Here is a 17,381-nt window from a genome sequence, read left to right as displayed (position 1 = left end):
CTCTCTCTCTCTCTCTCACATGTACACACACGCGCGCGCATGCGTGCGCACATACACACAGCTGAATTGAAAAAAACACATACACACACTCTCTGAAACACACACACATACACACACACACACACACACACAGCTGCACCATAAACAAAACACATAGCTTATAAACTCTGCTTCTGTTTCTTCCAGGCTGAAGCTTGATGAAGTGAGATTAATGTGGCATGAGTTTTTGCTTGAATGTTTGTTCACGGTGAGCAACACAGAGATTTTCCTGTGCTGTGAGGACTGACTGAAACTGCCATAATGGTGGTTAGCTGTTGTATCAATGTATGTATACAGTCTCCACTGTTGAGAAATGTGGCCTTATTCACTGGAACATGTTCAGATTGGCAGCTAAAGACCAGTTTTTACCCGATGTCCAATGTCATGTCAAAAGCTTGTTCCCCAACCTGGTTGTGCTCATTCCTTATTCATTCCAATATTTGTGAAAATGTGCCTCGCTGTGTACAATGGTTTTTTGACTCACTTGTGTAAACAAAGTGAGTCTATGTTTTAACCTGGTGTTCGGTTGTCTGTGTGTGTCTGTGTGTCTGTGTGTCCGTGGTAAACTTTAACATTGCCATTTTCTCTGCAAATACTTTGTCAGTTGACACCAAATTAGGCATAAAAATAGGAAAAATCCAGTTCTTTCCAGTCATCTTGTTTAAAACAATATTGCACCTCTGGGATGGGCACAAAAAAATAAAAAATGAAGCCTAATCATATGCAAACTGCATTTACTGTTATATTTATATTTTTTGTAATCTCTAAACTTGGCACTTTGATATGATATTCTGACCCAACAACAAGAGCAGTCATTATTTTCATTTTTTGTTCGAACAGGAACTTCTTTTGCTAAGCATGGAAGTTTTATTTATTTTGCAAACGTATTGGTGAAGATAGTAAAAAAGGGGGCTTAATTTGCTTTAAACTGATCTTTCTCATCTTAAACATTACATTTTGAAATTATACTCAGTACATAAAAAGCTTGTGTATTTTACTCTCAGTGTACAGGGCTTTCACTATGTTCATTCGCCCAAGTGGTCTTTTTCGGAAAATACTAAAATCAATATGACGAGTGGACTTTATAGATCTGTTGGCTAAGCCCTGAAGTTCATGTGCAAAAAATAATGATTGGGTACACATATTTATACACATTCAAAGCGCGTGCTCATAGGCCTATTCAGTCTTGCGAACGCGAACGACGCCATTTTGTTTCAAGTTGTTGACCTGCCCGTTCAATCCAAAATTCAATTGACATTACACGATAACATGTGATGGAAAGTTGGAGAAGGAGACCGTTAAATATTTATTCAGAGAAAGATTTGTGAACGCCTCATCACTTACTGGATTATGCCCGAAACTGCCATAAAATTATCCACAGAATCAGTCGGTATTCACAGTTAAAAATTGTAACCATGCGAGTTAATACCCTTGAATTGATGAAACAAAAAAAATTCCAGTCTTGACTTTTCTCAAAAAGAAGTCCTTTTCACTTCATACGACGTTTAGAAGTACTTGTACTTGGCTCTACATGTTCTTAGTTTAACAAAATACTCAATTTTCATATCAACTTTAAAACTACAAAACTGGAATGAACATAAAAGAGAAATTGAATCGACCGTGTCAACTGGTGTAACTAAACTTGTACATCTATCTAGATCCAGAGAAAACTGCTAAATGTTGCAGTGTGATTGCGGCGATAGCCACGTCTTCTTTACCGAGGACTTAAAAATAATTTTTTTTATTGTCGTTAAAGATTTTTTGAATGCCCAAGATACACCAGAATCATATGATTTGAACAGCGTTCTCACTGCGAATACTGCAATCGATTTATCGCCCTTTAAAAAAAGCATGTTTAAATTGAATACTATATTTTTGAGCATCAGTACAGGTGGCACGATAGTGCAATGGGTAAGACAGTTTCTTCTCATTCGAATACTTGAGGTTTGCTACTGCTGTTGGAATTTCTTTTTTTTCTTGTTCTTTTAACCCGAAGTTTTATATTAACATATACAGAACCCTTTTTAACGAATAGAATTTTGGCTCAAGTTTGTAAACAATGTGAGCCTATATCTTTTCTTTGCATTTTTTCCAAATCGTGAAGCATCGTGGGATAGCGTCGCGTCGTTCGATCGAGGATCAAGAAGGTGGGTGGATGTATCAGTGTTTGCTAAGTACGAAGTTAGTGAAAGAAAACGTTAAAAGATGTCTTTTATTGTGTACAAGTTTTGTCAAATGTTTATCTTTATTCAGGTGACTGTTGTGTTACTGCTAGACAGATAGGCATGATGTTAAGAGTAAATGAAAACAGAAGAAATCTGATCGTGTGGGTCGTTTTTTCGACCGGTTTGGCAACCAACCTTCTCTGATAGAAAGCCGTGACATTTAATAATAATAATAATTATAATAATGATAGTAATACTAATAACATTTTTGTTTCCTCATAAGTTGTGTCACACCGCTAAAGTAATACACACAAAAATCAGTTTGATGATTGTGGCTGTTGAACTCAAGTTGTATGAGATAGCCTAATATGTCAGTCAATCTTGTAACCCCCCCCCCAAAAAAAAACAACAAACAAACAAACAAAACACCAACAACAACAAACAAACAAAAAAACAACTAAAATAATAGATATACATACATACATACATACATATATATATATATATATATATATATATATATATATATATATATATATATATGTGTGTGTGTGTGTGTGTGTGTGTGTGTGTGTCCAATCTCTGTGAATATGATCATGATGCCACATTGAGTAACTGAGCTGGACTTACAACCATGAAATTATTTTATAATGTTATGATTAAAATTTTACTTAGAAATCAGTCATTCTCAGTCTCATTGTTTTATTTCATGCACATTATAAACAGAAACAAAAACAACATATAATAATGGAAATTATGATAATGGATACTTTTATAGCACACTATCCAGAAATCTGGTGTAGGTGCTGTACAAAAACACTTTTGTTTACATAACACATTAGATCAATGTTACATACACACTACAAAATATCACACACACACACACACACACACACACACAATGAATACATACATTTTTACAAGTATACATGTGCACCTAACACTAACAGCTAGTGAGCTACCCACAACGCATTGTTTTGTCAGCGAGTTTGGCAACCTTCTCTGAGAGAGAGAGAGAGAGTTTTACATTACACTTACAGTTTCAGTTTCACGTATATACTAAAATGTAAATTGTTACTGTTTGTGATTGACAGGATATATGACAGGATACATGACAGAGTTGCCCTTTCACTGTGAAAGGTAAGATCTTTTCTCTTTAGATGGCTGGCACAGTACACAACAAATGACTACAGTTTCTGATGTTTAGTGTTTAGTTGAAACATGGCTATGAATAGTATGATCAGTTGATGTGCCTGGCTCTCTCTCCACTTGTCTGTCATTCAGCTCTTGCATAATAATGTGAAATACAATTTTTTATAGAGATAGATACACGTCTCACTCCAACAACAATGCTGCATGCCTTGTGTCAGTTATGACTACGATTGTCGAATGTTGTTGCTGCTTATTTATATATGTTTATGTGTACCTAGTTCATACCAGTTACAGCTTTCCACATAGAACATACATTTAGTAAAACAAAATATGCTATGCCACCTCTCCCTCTTCAACACCCAGTTAAAGTTTATATTAAAATTGTGTGAAATATACTGTGTAGAGTTGGATTGTGTTAAATGTACATATGATATATTACATTAACATACATGTTAGCACACACACACATGCACACGCACACACACACACACACACACACACACACACACACACACACACATATATATATATATATATATATATATATATATATATATATATATATATATATATATATGTGTGTGTGTGTGTGTGTGTATAATTATCATTTTACATGATCGACTGACATATTATGTCATACAAGTTCAACAGCCACAATCATCAAATGGATTTTTTGTGCCTATTACTTTAGTTATGTGATACAACTTTTGAGAAAAAAAAGTTATTAGTAAATACTATCATTATCATCATTAAGATTCTTATTAACTGTTACAGTTATAGATCAGACAAGGTTGCCAAACTGGTGGACAAAACTGTGTTGTGGGTTGCTGTTAGTGTTAGGTGCACATGTATGTTAAAATGCATCGCGTTTTGTATGTGTGAGTGTTAGTCACATTTTGTTGTGTGTATGTTACTATGTAACATTAATCTAATGTGGTACATATACAAAACTCAAAAGTGTTTGTGATTGACAGGATATATGACAGGATTGAGGATACATGACAGATTTGCCCTTTCACTGTGAACACTGAAAGGTAATATACAAGTTGTAACATGTATGTAGATATATATCTATATAGATAGATAGATACATACATTGATAAATATACATATAAAATATACATGCATGTATATACATATACATGTAAATACACTTGCATAGAATAGATAGATATATAGATAGATATATAGATAATAAGATATATGTGAGTTTTAGGGTACAAATTCAAGTCAATTATAGATTATTTCATGTGGCAGTCTCATTACCTCAAAAAAATGAGAGAGAAAATATTTGCTACAGGGACAGACACAGGGCAGCAAAAGGTGGAAAGGTGTCAGTATGTTCCCCTCACCTGCATCATCAGTGAACTTGACCATCATTAACATAATTATTAACTGTTTCGGCTATAGATCAGAGAAGGTTGCCAAACTGGCTGACAAAACTGTGTTGTGGGTAGCTGTTAGTGTTAGGTGCACATGTATGTTAAAATGTATGTATCCATTTTGTATGTGTGGGTATGTGTGTTAGTCACATTTTGTTGTGTGTATGTAGCATTGATCTAATGTGTTATATAAACAAAGGTGTTTGTGATTGACAGGATTATATGACAGGATCCATGACAGACTTGCCCTTTCACTGTGAACACTGAAAGGTAAGATCATCTTTTCTCTTTAGATGGCTAGCACAGTATGTAACAAATGACCTCAATTTCTTATATTTAGTGTTTAGTTGAAACATGGCTATGAATAGTATGATCATTATCATCATTAATATTATTAATATTAACTGTTACGGCTATAGATCAGAGAAGGTTGCCAAACTGGCTGACAAGACTGTGTTGTGGGTAGCTGTTAGTGTTAGGTGCACATGTATGTTAAAATGTATGTATGCATTTTGTGTATATTCTATATCTTTATTTAAATATACAAGTTGTAACATGTATGTAGAACTGATCCTGAATTTAGCGGCACTCCTCTCCATTCCTTCAATCCATTGACTGAAACAGAAGTTCATGAAATCCTAAAAGAAATGACAGTAAAATCCTGTGAGCTCGATCCTATACCAGCCTCGGTCTTTTCCCAATGTGTCTCACATCTTCTCCCCACAATCACTAATATTGTCAACTCATCCCTTCTCACTGGAACGTTTCCATCCACTTTCAAAACTGCAATCGTCCGGCCTCTTCTGAAGAAACCCAACCTTGACGCAAACATTTTGAAAAACTATCGACCAGTTTCTAATCTTCCATTCATGTCCAAACTCCTTGAAAAAGCTGTCCTCAAGCAGCTTAACAACCACCTTTGTTTCAACAATCTCATCCACCCATTTCAGTCTGCCTATCGCGCTGACCATAGCACCGAAACCACTCTCCTCCACATTCTGAACAATTTACTGATAGCGTCCGACTCAGGAAAAATTTCCCTTCTCACTCTCCTCGACTTGTCAGCCGCCTTTGATACGATAGACCATTCAATCCTTCTTTCCCGTCTTCATTTTACATTTGGTATCAACGGCACTGTTCTAAACTGGTTCAAATCTTATCTCACTGATCGATTCCAGTCTGTCACTGTTGATCATTTCCAATCTGAACCCGTTAAAATCGAACATGGAGTCCCACAGGGATCTGTTTTAGGCCCAGTGCTCTTCACACTGTACACTGCTCCTCTCGCTGAAATTATCAACCGCCATAATATCAGTCATCATTCTTATGCTGATGACACTCAACTCCAGAAGAGTGATACCCCTGAAAAATTGTTGTCGCTCTTGCAAGAAACATCCAACTGCTTCCTGGACATTCAAAACTGGATGACTCGAAATAAGTTACAATTGAACGCGGACAAAACTGAAGCAATGATCATAGGAACTAAACAAAAACTGTCTTCCATCACAATTGACACAATCAAACTTGGCAGTACATCCATCCCTCTTTCCACGTCAGTCAGGAACCTCGGTGTTGTCCTTGACAATACACTGTCCATGCAAAAATTTATCAGTCAGACATGTCAGTCTTGCTACTGTCAACTGCGACGCATCAGTGCCGTCCGGAAATATCTATCCACTGATGCAACATCTAGACTTGTCGTTTCTCTCATTCTCTCTCGCCTTGACTACTGTAACTCTTTATTGTCTGGTCTGCCTGCTTCATCCATTCAGCCCCTTCAGCGCATACAAAACTCTGCTGCCCGACTCGTCCTCAGACAGAAAAGATCTGAGCACATCACTCCTCTTTTGCAACATCTCCACTGGCTCCCTGTCTCACACCGAATAAAGTACAAGATCAGCACTCTATGTTATAGATGCATTCACAAAACTGCCCCTTCCTATCTCTGCGGCTGCCTTCACCTCTACACTCCATCTCGCTCACTACGATCGGCCTCGGATCCACTCTGTTTACGCATACCCAGATTCAAACACTCGACTATTGGCCGCCGTTCTTTCTCTGTTTCTGGACCTTGCGATTGGAATGAACTTCCTTTTTCGCTTCGTCAAGTCTCCACACTCAGCTCTTTCAAGTCTGGCCTTAAAACCCACCTCTTCCCAAAATAGCCTCCCTTGCCTGCCCTTCCTTGTCTTTAGTTTCTGCAGTATTAGAGTTATGCATGCGTGTGAATGACTCGTGCGAAAGCGCTTTGATTTGTCTCTGCACAAGATCCAGCGCTATATAAATACCATTATTATTATTAAATATAGATAGATATATACATTGATTGATAGATATACATATAAAATACACATGCCTGTATACACATATACATGTAAAATACACTTTCATATATTTGACAGATAGATAGATACAGATATAGATAATAAGATATATGTGAGTTTTAGGGTACAAATTCAAGTCAATTATAGATTATTTCATGTAGCAGTCTCATTATCTCAAAAGAATGAGAGAGAAAACATTTGCCATCAGAGTAGACACAGGGCAGCAAAAGGTGGAACACTGCTGTGTGGCACCAATCCTATGTCATCTCCATCTAGAAAGGTGTCAGTATGTTCCCCTCACCTGCATCATCAGTGAACTTGACCATGACATGTCTTAGGCCAATGACAATTGGAATGATATTCTTCATTGATTAATGTAAACTTGTAGTTGTATGTAGTATATTATACCTGTTCCACAGGATACCATTCATGAAAATTTCATCAGCTATGCTTTATAATTAACAGTTGCAAATGTTTGTTATGGTTTTTTTTTTATATCAAGCAGATGATGACAGGCAGACCACTTAAGAATAGACTTTTAACCAGCATAAAGTTTCTGGTGTTTTCTTGTTGTTTTCTTTCCTTATATTTTTTTCAGATTCGTTGATAAATATTTAGATACTATGATAATGTGAAAACTTAGAATGGCAGAAGTTTTGTGTGAGAATGTAAGTTTTACTTTTATTAAGATCATACATTAAAATAAAGGATGTGAAATCACAAATGGAATACAGTCAAAATAGGTTATAAATATGATCTGACCTACTATTAATATATTCACAATTTACAAACATAAATATTCTGAACATGTTCATTTCAGCTGCTGCTTATCATCGTATGCTGCAGAGACCGGCAGAGTCTGAGAGTGTGTGTGAATCAGATTCGCATGATTACTTGCAATTGTTTGGTAAGTGGATTTTTATTTTCTTTAATTTGTAAACAGTGTAATCACTTCTTAATGTGAGCATTTCAAATGTTCAGGCTTTTAGTTTTAACATTCTGTTATTATTTGTCTTAAATCTTATGGCCAAAAATCTGATTTGGTATCCAGTTTTTGTGACATGCTCTTTGAAATTATAACTTGATTATTTGGCTTTTAAGAGATCTGTTTTATTGCTTCATGCATTCAACATAATATTAATATACCACTTTGGTGCGAACATCATGTTTACATTTGCTTTTTTTATGTTAAGTTTTATACACTGTTCATAACATTCACACTGTGACATGTTTCAGTTAAACTGACTCTTGAATGACAGTAACTTAAAATTTAAAGCATTTAAACTACTTCTCTGAAGGCAACAACAACAGCAACAAGTGAACAACAACAACAACAAACAAGTGAACAACAACAACAACAACAAAATTTAAAAAAAGGAAACACAAAATAAACTTATTTTAAACAAGAGATAACATTTTTTTTTTAACATTTACATGAAGTTGAGAACTTCACAACTTATCTTTCCCTGTCTTCCAAAAGCTGTAAACAGAAGAGGAGGAGGTAAGTGTCAACATTGTTTTGTCCATAAAAAAGTATGCATCAATAACTATGCAAACTTCTCATAGATGCAATCAACATAATATGTTGAAAGGGAAGAAAGTCAGAAAAACCAGAACAACAAATAACATTTGTGTTGTAGAATTAGTCCCCAAAATGTTGCAAATATGCAAGTTAGGGTAAAAGATACCATATTTTCAACAACAAAATATTAGTTGGAATTTGTAAATTTAAACAGGTTTTTGCAGATTATTAAAAATATTTGCAGCTGAAATTAGTGAAAAGTTCACAACAGATAAAATGCAAATTTAGAATTTTTCCTTTCATCACTTCACTACCATTCCACAGCAAAATTTTTTTACAATATCCTAAAGTAAAATGCAAAATATAAGTATATGGTTGTTTTGGATAATTCCAGTAACTACATTAGAGATAAATAGAAACAAGTCATTACACAGAACAAAACAAAAACAGGAAACAGTTGTCACATGACCTGCTTAACATCATGACAATAACTAAACAGCTGAACTGTTTTTAAAGCACTTTTTAGCAGATGTGATATCAGTCTGACCCAAATATGTAATGAAATGAGTGAATAAACCACATAAGATGAACATGCAAAACAGTCAGTAAGATTTTGATATTTAACAGCTTAATGTGTCTGAAAGGTAATTTGCTCACAACTTTACACTGTGATGTTGTGATGTTATCTCTTTTATGAAGTGCCAAGCAGCCAAGTCAGGTAAATTACTCTTGATGACTGCTGTTTAGCATCTTGATCTTGTTTCCCCTTATCTATTTTCACCATGTAGAAAAAGATGGGTGATCTTGTATATTGCTCATATTGTTTGATTTTTCTTCTTTTTTTCACAACATGGACAGTTTCATCTAAGTTTCTCACCAACTAAATAAAACTGAACAAGACTGGTCCAGCTGATTCCTGTAACACTTCTGAATATTTATTGCACTGTTGTACAGCATTTATATAGTGGAAACTGGAATATCTCTTTCTTTTCTTTGTTGAATCATTGAGTTGCCTAACAACTGTGTTGTTACAGCTTCTTCAATAAAAAGTCTTCACCATTTAAAAGAAAAACTAACGTGGTAAATAGGTGTTCACTTTCAGTTTGTGTGTTAGGAACAGGAAAATCACCTATTCTGGCATTGAATTTCTCTACAGGTTATGGACAGTTGTAAGGTGGATGATTCTTTATTACCTGGTCTGAAAATTATGGTAATACTAACTAAAGGTAACTTTTTACAATCAATGAATCAGGTTGTGTGGTTTATGCGGCTAGAACATTTAATTCAGACTGATGAGGCCAAACCATCTGTATATTAAATTTTATTTGACAGGTACTGAAGACAGCAACTTTTTGGAATCAGCTTATTTGAGCAACTATAGGATTAACAGTTTTTAAAACAATAAAAGTATTCATTTGTACATTAAACTGTATACAGTTTGAAACAGTTTTCATATCCAGTTATTGGGTTTTTTTCTCTTTACTTTTACTCTTTGTTTTAGTAAGTGTTGCTGAATTGCATCTATACTTTGAATCTGCATGTTGTCAGACAACATACATTCTCCTGTTAAAATGGATTGTGAAAAGCGCATTCAATGTGAGGTTTGTCAAAAGGTGTTTAAAAGCACAACCACTGTAGTTAAACACAAATGCCCATATTGTAGGTTTTGTGGTAAAGTTTTTTCAACATTTCAGCGGTTTCAGTCACACAAATGTTCATGCTTGCAGACATCACCTGTTACTTCCATTGAGCAACACAACATTGCATTCACCCCTGTGCAGACTGAATGGCAGGTACAGAAATGTGAGCAGTTACATTTGGTGTTCAAATGCAGCCTTCCCTCTGTAGAACCCAAAGTTGAGGCAGGAGCACCCAAACAGATCATCAGTATAAGGGGGGATGGAAACTCTTTTTTCCGCTGTTTGAGCCTTGCAGTCTGTGGGTGTCAAAGAACATTCTTTGACCCCTTCACTTTTCTAAGTGCTGTTGTTGCTAGATCACGGATCTGAAGAACATGTGTCTGTTCTGTGGGTAGAGTTTGATGATGAAGGTGTCAGGAAAAAGATCCGTGAACAGAACAAACAGCTCTACACACAGAACATCAACACAAAGTGGACTCCTGTCTTCCAAAGTGTGAAGCAGTTTCGTGTTGGAAAACGTCAGAACGTTGCAGTTCTGCATAGACAGTTCCCTTTGACGGCTTACTCTGCTATCACCATCCACAAGTCACAGGGCTCCACACTGGAGAATGTGGCAGTGTCGTTTCAGGGAGCAGCACACCACCATCTAGTGTATGTGGCTCTCAGCAGAGCCAGAACTATGGCTGGTCTCCACCTGCTTGACTTTGATCCAAAGAAGATCAGAGTGTCACCAAAAGTCAAGCAGGAAATGGAAAGACTGAGACAAGAACCTGTTGTGCCCTGTCTGACTGATCTTCAGCAGTTTTCCACCACAGGGTTTGTGATTGTGTTTCACAACAGCCGACCACTTCACAAACACATTGCTGATCTCCGTGCAGACAGGAACTTGCTACAAGCAAGCCTCATGTTTATTTTTGAAACATGGGAGCATGAACAGGATGACCTGGAACACTACAAGATTGCAGATTTTACTGTGGTTGCCAGAAACACAGCTTCAGTGAAAGGCTGTTGTTCACATGCTGGTACACTTGTTTACACCAGAGATCACAGTCTGCCATTCAGTAGCAGTGCTAGCCAGAAGTGCAGCAGTGGCATTGAAATCACTGTGGTTGATGCCAGTACCAGCGTTAGAGGACTGGTTGTTGTTGGGATCTACTGTCCTCCACATGTCAGTATCACAGTTTTGTGTGCAGAACTCAGAGCAGTTATTCAGCAGGAGCTCACAAGTCACACTCATGTTATCATTGGAGGAGACTTCAACAGTGATGCTTCCCGTGGACTGCCTAGACCTCTTCAGGAGTTCGGTGAACAGTTCAGTCTGCAACAGCTGATCAAAGATCCCACCACAGACTATGACTCGACACTGGATCTGGTTCTCACAAATGTGCCTGAGCCAACTCCTGCTGGTGTACTGGAGTTGTGGTACTCCGATCATAAGCCATGTTGGATAGTGTATCTATATTGAAATCAGGATGGGACTTTTTTCGTTTTTTTTTAAGGCCTGGGAACCTTCCTTTTAAGTAATGATGGTTCTTGTGTGTGTGGTCTGGTGGTCAACCTTTTATCTCTTAATATATTTGATGTCATTACTCTTGCTTATGAGTATGACATGCTCTCTGTGTCTGTGTATCATCATCAGATTTCTCATCTGTTGTAGAGTTATTGAGAAAGATAGTTGGATAGGTATAGATATGTATGAAATATTTCTGTTTTATTCTTATGTGACGGGGTGGTAAGGTGGTGTTAGAGAAGGTGAAGACAGGTATAAGGTTTTAGCAGAAGAGAGCTGCAGCCAGGCAAGGTAGACTCGGGAAGGCGGTGCGCCGGTTTTTCTTCTTTTATTCTCTCATTCTTCCAGACCAGGAGAGTTCTCTATTTGTCTGGCACTCGCTCACTCCTTATATTCTGTTCCGCCAAACCGCAAAGCCAGCGCCACGAAGCGACTCACGAAACCGGCCCTCCGTGAGCCTTGAGGGGCCAAGCTTGTGTTTGTTTGACCAAATTTGGCGGCTTCTGACTTTCGGCTTGGGGAACTAACATAGACATATTATATATCACACAAAACTACAAGAAACGAGCATTTTCTTAAGCTAAACCATTTTCTACAAAAATAATGTAGTTAAAAACTAAACAAAAAGAGTCACTGAATGAACGAGCTTTTAACAAGTTCATGTATCATTTTTGTACATTGCAACAATTAAAACGTCGCGATATGTAATATAATTGCAACAGTTAAGTAACTGAAAATCCTGAATTTTCAACTATATAAAAATCATCTATAGAATCTGCTTCTAGAGTAAAGATTTTTTATGTCAAAATTCAAGAGAAAACTCAACGGACAGCTCCCGTGTCGGCACCGGTTGGGGTGCTTTTGGCACTTGTGATCGACAATGAAATACTTCGTTTAAACCAACTACAACACAACTATACATGTATGATGCGAATCAGATTGATAACAGAAATGCAAACATCTGCAAGACACGCTATAAAAATGTCTAGGTATTGTAAAAACGTATTTTGCTCAAATCGGCACTGACGAATTCCAATGGCTTGAAGAAGAGAGAGTTTTGTGGGGCCGAAATACTGTCAGAAATTTCGTACTATCGCATGCCTATAACTTAGGTGTACACGGAAAGCGATACACGAGAAGAAAGCTTAATCATTTACATTGTAATGCACAATCTAAATTCCACGGAACCTATATCGATTTATAGAAAACAAGGTATTTTATATGTTTCAACTGAGTGGATTTCGAAGATCGCGCCAAAATTCATTGACATAAATATTAGTTTAAAAGAGTTATAGGCTACCTGGCCAAATGATATCATTACAGTTGAGAAGTATGATCTTTCTGAAGTCCAATAACATAAAAACTATAATCTCATCTATAAGGAAGTGTTTATAATTTAACAAATGGATGAAAATCATCATGCGGTTCCGTGTAAAGGGAGATAACTTGTGACCGATTTACAACTTCCTTGTTAACCTTCAGCGAGTCACAAAAGTCGTCTGCTAAGCTGGCCCAACGAAGATTGTAGCCAATCCGGCTACACTTATCATAACATAATAGGGATGAAACATAAAAGGTACTCATTCCTTTTTGTCTTGTTTTGGGTGGGGGTGGGGGGAATTAAATTTTTCACTTGAGATTGACATACAATGATTCATTTTAAGATTCTGAAATGTTAACAAATGATACATGCTTTTTAACATATCATTGTCAGTGTATCTTTTTTTTTTTACGAAAGGTGAGGGGGTGCGGTGAACAGTATAATGAATTGATGTTTACCTTTTTATATATGTCACAGGTTTCCAGTCCTGAAATTCAAACTGTTACAGTAACCTGGGCTTGAAACTAATTGTTCTTTTGTTGTGTGTGTTTGGAAAAGCATACTCAATTATGATACTTGATAGAATAGGTAAATCCAACAGTCACTGGCTGGCACCATAAAATTTTATCATTACAAAATTTAAGTGTCCAGTTCAGCTTCAAGTATCTGCCATTAAACGGGTTGATAGATCAGATACATAACAAGTAGAAGTTTACACTCGCATATTAATTGACATTTGATCACATGCAGCCACACCAGAAGCTTTGGACACTTGTGCATGTTGTTTGCACAAAACAGTGCGTTGCTGTGTTGGCATGCACTTTTTCTGAAATAGATGCCTTGATCAGGAAATTTGGGATTGTTAAAAAAACTTGCTTCACATATATGATGTAGATCTATAGCTCTTTCTCGTGAGATGGTCCATTCTAATTTGAAGAGGGTTTGTGGTGTGGAGGGTATACTGCCTTGTACTAGTGTTGTAGGCATGGAATTATGGTTAATCAGCAGACAGTGAAATGTCAATAAAAATTGTAGCATAAGAAGAAGACCAGATTTAAATGCTTAAACAGAATCCATTGTTTTACTTTTTTTTTCTTTAAATTGCAAACTATTCAGTAAACATTAGTGCTAATATATTGTGTTTTACAAAGTGAGCTTCACATTGGTTTGTATATGACATTCTGACAAATGAATACATGAATAAACTTGATATGTTACTACCCCATGGAACTGATACCTTGTCGTGGTGGGGTAGCTTGAGTGCTTCAGTGACCTGTCGAGCTATGTCATTTGATGTGTCACATGCCTGGTAGGGCCTCCCATGCTGGACAGGTTGTGGGTATTTGTTCCACAAACTATACCAGCTGGCATGATGCACGCATTTTAGGGTTTCCCTTGCTGAAAAGGTTGTATGGGAGAAGCCCGACAAAATTCAGTTTCAAACACATGTCTTTGCATATTTATCTCTTATGACTGACAATTCGTCGTCCTTCTGTTTCAGGAAATGGACATCAGCCAGGACAGGAACAACAGAATCTTCTGTGAGAAAACCTGTATGCTTTTGATCTAAATAAACACAATACAATACAACATCATAAGCCTCTGTTGCTTGATCAGTTGATGTTTGGTTTGTTGAAGGTGCTGTTTGTGTGCCCCTGTGGGGATGTCAGGGACTCTTTCCATTAAAATACTATGCCCACCCTCTGGAAACCCTCTCCTGAAAATTTATCATTTTATATGTCACTTTTCCTTTTCTGTCATTTATTACTTCAGCCATGCTATTCATTCCCATCCATTTTTTTCAAGATAGCCATGATTATTTATTTTTCTGGACTTCATAATTGTGCATTCTTGCAAAGCTGTATTCAAATTTGGACCTAGGATATACGAGTTGCCTGCTGGCATTTTTTTTGTTTTCTATGCCTGTTATGTACAATTTGCGTATTATGTATAATTATGTCAATGTTCAGGTTTGATTGGTTTACTCTATCGATAGATTAATGGAAAGGCCAATTTGATGCATGTAGTTATATGTGCATGCATACGACTATTCATGCACACACACACACACACACACACACACACACACACACACACACACACACACACAAAATCCCTCCCCCCCACACCCCCTTTTTTTTTTTTTTTATACAAGATCAAGATCAATATTATATGACACACAGTCACACACAAATTTTTTTTTTTTTTTAATGGCTAACTCATGTTCAAGATTTTAAATCCCAAACTAAGTTCATGGCAGAAACTATAATTTTTTATTATTACATATTTAATTCAGCATTTTTATGAATGAGAAGTAGCCAAAATGAAAACCATCACTGTGGTGATTGATATTCAGTGTCCCAACACATTTACCACTCTGAATAAAGTCCACAACTTGCTGCAACACAAGCAGCCATTACTTACATCTAACCGAAGTCAGGCTTACCAAAAATAAACAACAAAAAACAATAATAATAATGATATTAAAATAAGATAAATGAAGATATCTTATTTTAATATCTAACCAAAGTCACACCTACCAAAAAAAAATGATAATGATATTAAGATAAATAAATGAAAACAAGAACATCACTACAGTTAAAGCATTTCAGCTAAAAAGCTGGCCCAGTGCTTCCTTCATTGAACGACAAGCAACCTCCAGGTTGATGACCACTCCCTCCAACCACCTGAGCTCATCTTCTTCCACCACCAGTCAGTCATTTCAGAAACCATTTCCATCAGTACATTCAAAATGTCAGTTTCTCAAGATGGTGGCATTAGAACAAACTCGTATATGTGCTAAACCACGTCTACCACACAGATGCCTGATCAGCAGCATAACCCAATACATCAGGCTTTGAGTGCATGCATATGTTTGTGTACCCATCGGGGTAGATTTCGTCTGCACAACTTTTGCCAGAGGACAAATACTTATGTTGCCATGTGTTCATTTTCTGTGTGCAGTATGCTTCCTGCACATTAGATTGGTGTATCGTTGCATGATTTTAAATAAAGTATGAGAAAACGGATGAGACATGGATTTCAAACTCGGACTGTCACGGTTAACAGTGTAAACGCACACTGTCTGTCTGTCTGTCTCTCTCTCTCTCTCTCCATTGTCAATCACAGAGTATTGGGAACCGGGCTTTCACCAACATACACATATTTCATAAGGACATGGAGTGATTACCAGGTATATAATATACTTGCAATTTTCCTTTCTATGCAAAAGTTGTCATTTGGACAGGATTCACACATGAGCCATGAAGGCTTTGCCTCTTGTTCAAGTGAATCACAAGTGAGTCTTGAAGGCCTTGCCTCTCTTGTTTTTTAATGCATTAATTTGATTCTGTAATGTAACTGCAGTGCAAGAGAACCAAATCGGGACAGTGAACTCATGTCCACTGTGTCTGGAGCTGGACATAGGAGGACGGGGCCCAGTCCTCTCCGTCCGCCGTTTTAACCTTCTGCCACCGAAGTCACGTTTCCCGTTCACACGTGGCTAAGAGTTGGAGGGTGTGTGTGGGGGTGGTGGTTGGGGGTTGGGGGGCGGAGTCAAGTGCCTTTCTCACGGACACAACACCAGGTCTAAACGGGGCCTCGAACCCTGATCACTGGTGAACACTGGATCACAAGTCCAACGTCTAACGGATTCTGATCCAAGAGCAAATTGTATACCCGTAAATTCCATAAATTCCCCATCCCGCTCAGATTAGAGTCAGTCTTGGTATGTAGGCATGTACATTTTTATACGCAATTTGCCAGTCTACTTGCGGTCAACTCTGATGTCATAAGAATAAGTGGGTGTTTTTTTAATTGATGACATGAACACATATTTTTGTTACCCAGTTGTCAAATGATCACGTGTTTGCACCATTTCTTGGAGAGGAAAGGGCGATGATCTTAGCACGAATAAATCATCTGTATTCCCCCTTCTCTCTCTGCTGTACAAGTTGATACAGGTGATCGTTATGCTCCAAGCAGATTTAGCTGCGAGTCGTACGTGTTGAATCTTGCAAATACAATGATATAATTATTGTGGTGTATATATACATCTCTCTCTCTCTCTCTCTCTCTCTATATATATATATATATATAATTAGCCTCTGTGTGTGCTTGAGTGTGCTTGTGTGTGTGTGTGTGTGTGTGTGTGCGTGTGTGTGTGTGTGCGTGCGTGTGTGTGTGTGTGTGTGTGTGTGTGTGTGTGTGTGAAACCAGTCTGACTTTGTTCCACGCAGGATGTGTTCACATCTGTTGCCTGAAAGTTACGAGAAAAGAAAATACAGTGACATTTTTGCCCTGTTACTTGCCAGTTGCTTTTTTTTC

General features: G+C 37.1%; 1 protein-coding gene across 3 annotated transcripts; it reads left to right on the top strand.

Annotated features, from left to right (window-relative positions):
- The first annotated feature begins 2,786 nt into the window (after positions 1–2,786).
- Positions 2,787–17,067, top strand: LOC143280790 (uncharacterized). 3 transcript variants are annotated; one of them, XR_013055063.1, is made up of 4 exons: positions 4,033–4,390; positions 4,955–5,008; positions 7,883–7,969; positions 14,557–17,067. XR_013055063.1 is itself a non-coding variant. In XM_076585470.1 (3 exons), exon 3 carries the CDS (start codon positions 10,904–10,906, stop codon positions 11,687–11,689), a length of 786 nt encoding a protein of 261 aa, XP_076441585.1. In that variant the 5' UTR covers positions 2,787–3,344; positions 4,955–5,008; positions 7,883–10,903; the 3' UTR covers positions 11,690–13,304. The 3 variants fall into 3 exon arrangements, 2 of the variants coding, with proteins under 2 accessions (XP_076441585.1, XP_076441584.1); XM_076585470.1 differs by lacking the exons at positions 4,033–4,390; positions 14,557–17,067 and adding an exon at positions 2,787–3,344 and having other exon boundaries at positions 7,883–13,304; XM_076585469.1 differs by lacking the exon at positions 14,557–17,067 and having other exon boundaries at positions 7,883–13,304.
- Positions 17,068–17,381: the final 314 nt, after the last annotated feature.

The sequence above is a fragment of the Babylonia areolata genome, chromosome 4 (assembly GCF_041734735.1).
Source record: "Babylonia areolata isolate BAREFJ2019XMU chromosome 4, ASM4173473v1, whole genome shotgun sequence".
NCBI classification, from domain to species: domain Eukaryota; kingdom Metazoa; phylum Mollusca; class Gastropoda; order Neogastropoda; family Buccinidae; genus Babylonia; species Babylonia areolata.
The sequence above is the reverse complement of the archived record's forward strand: the minus strand, read 5'-3'. Positions and strand labels throughout refer to the sequence as shown.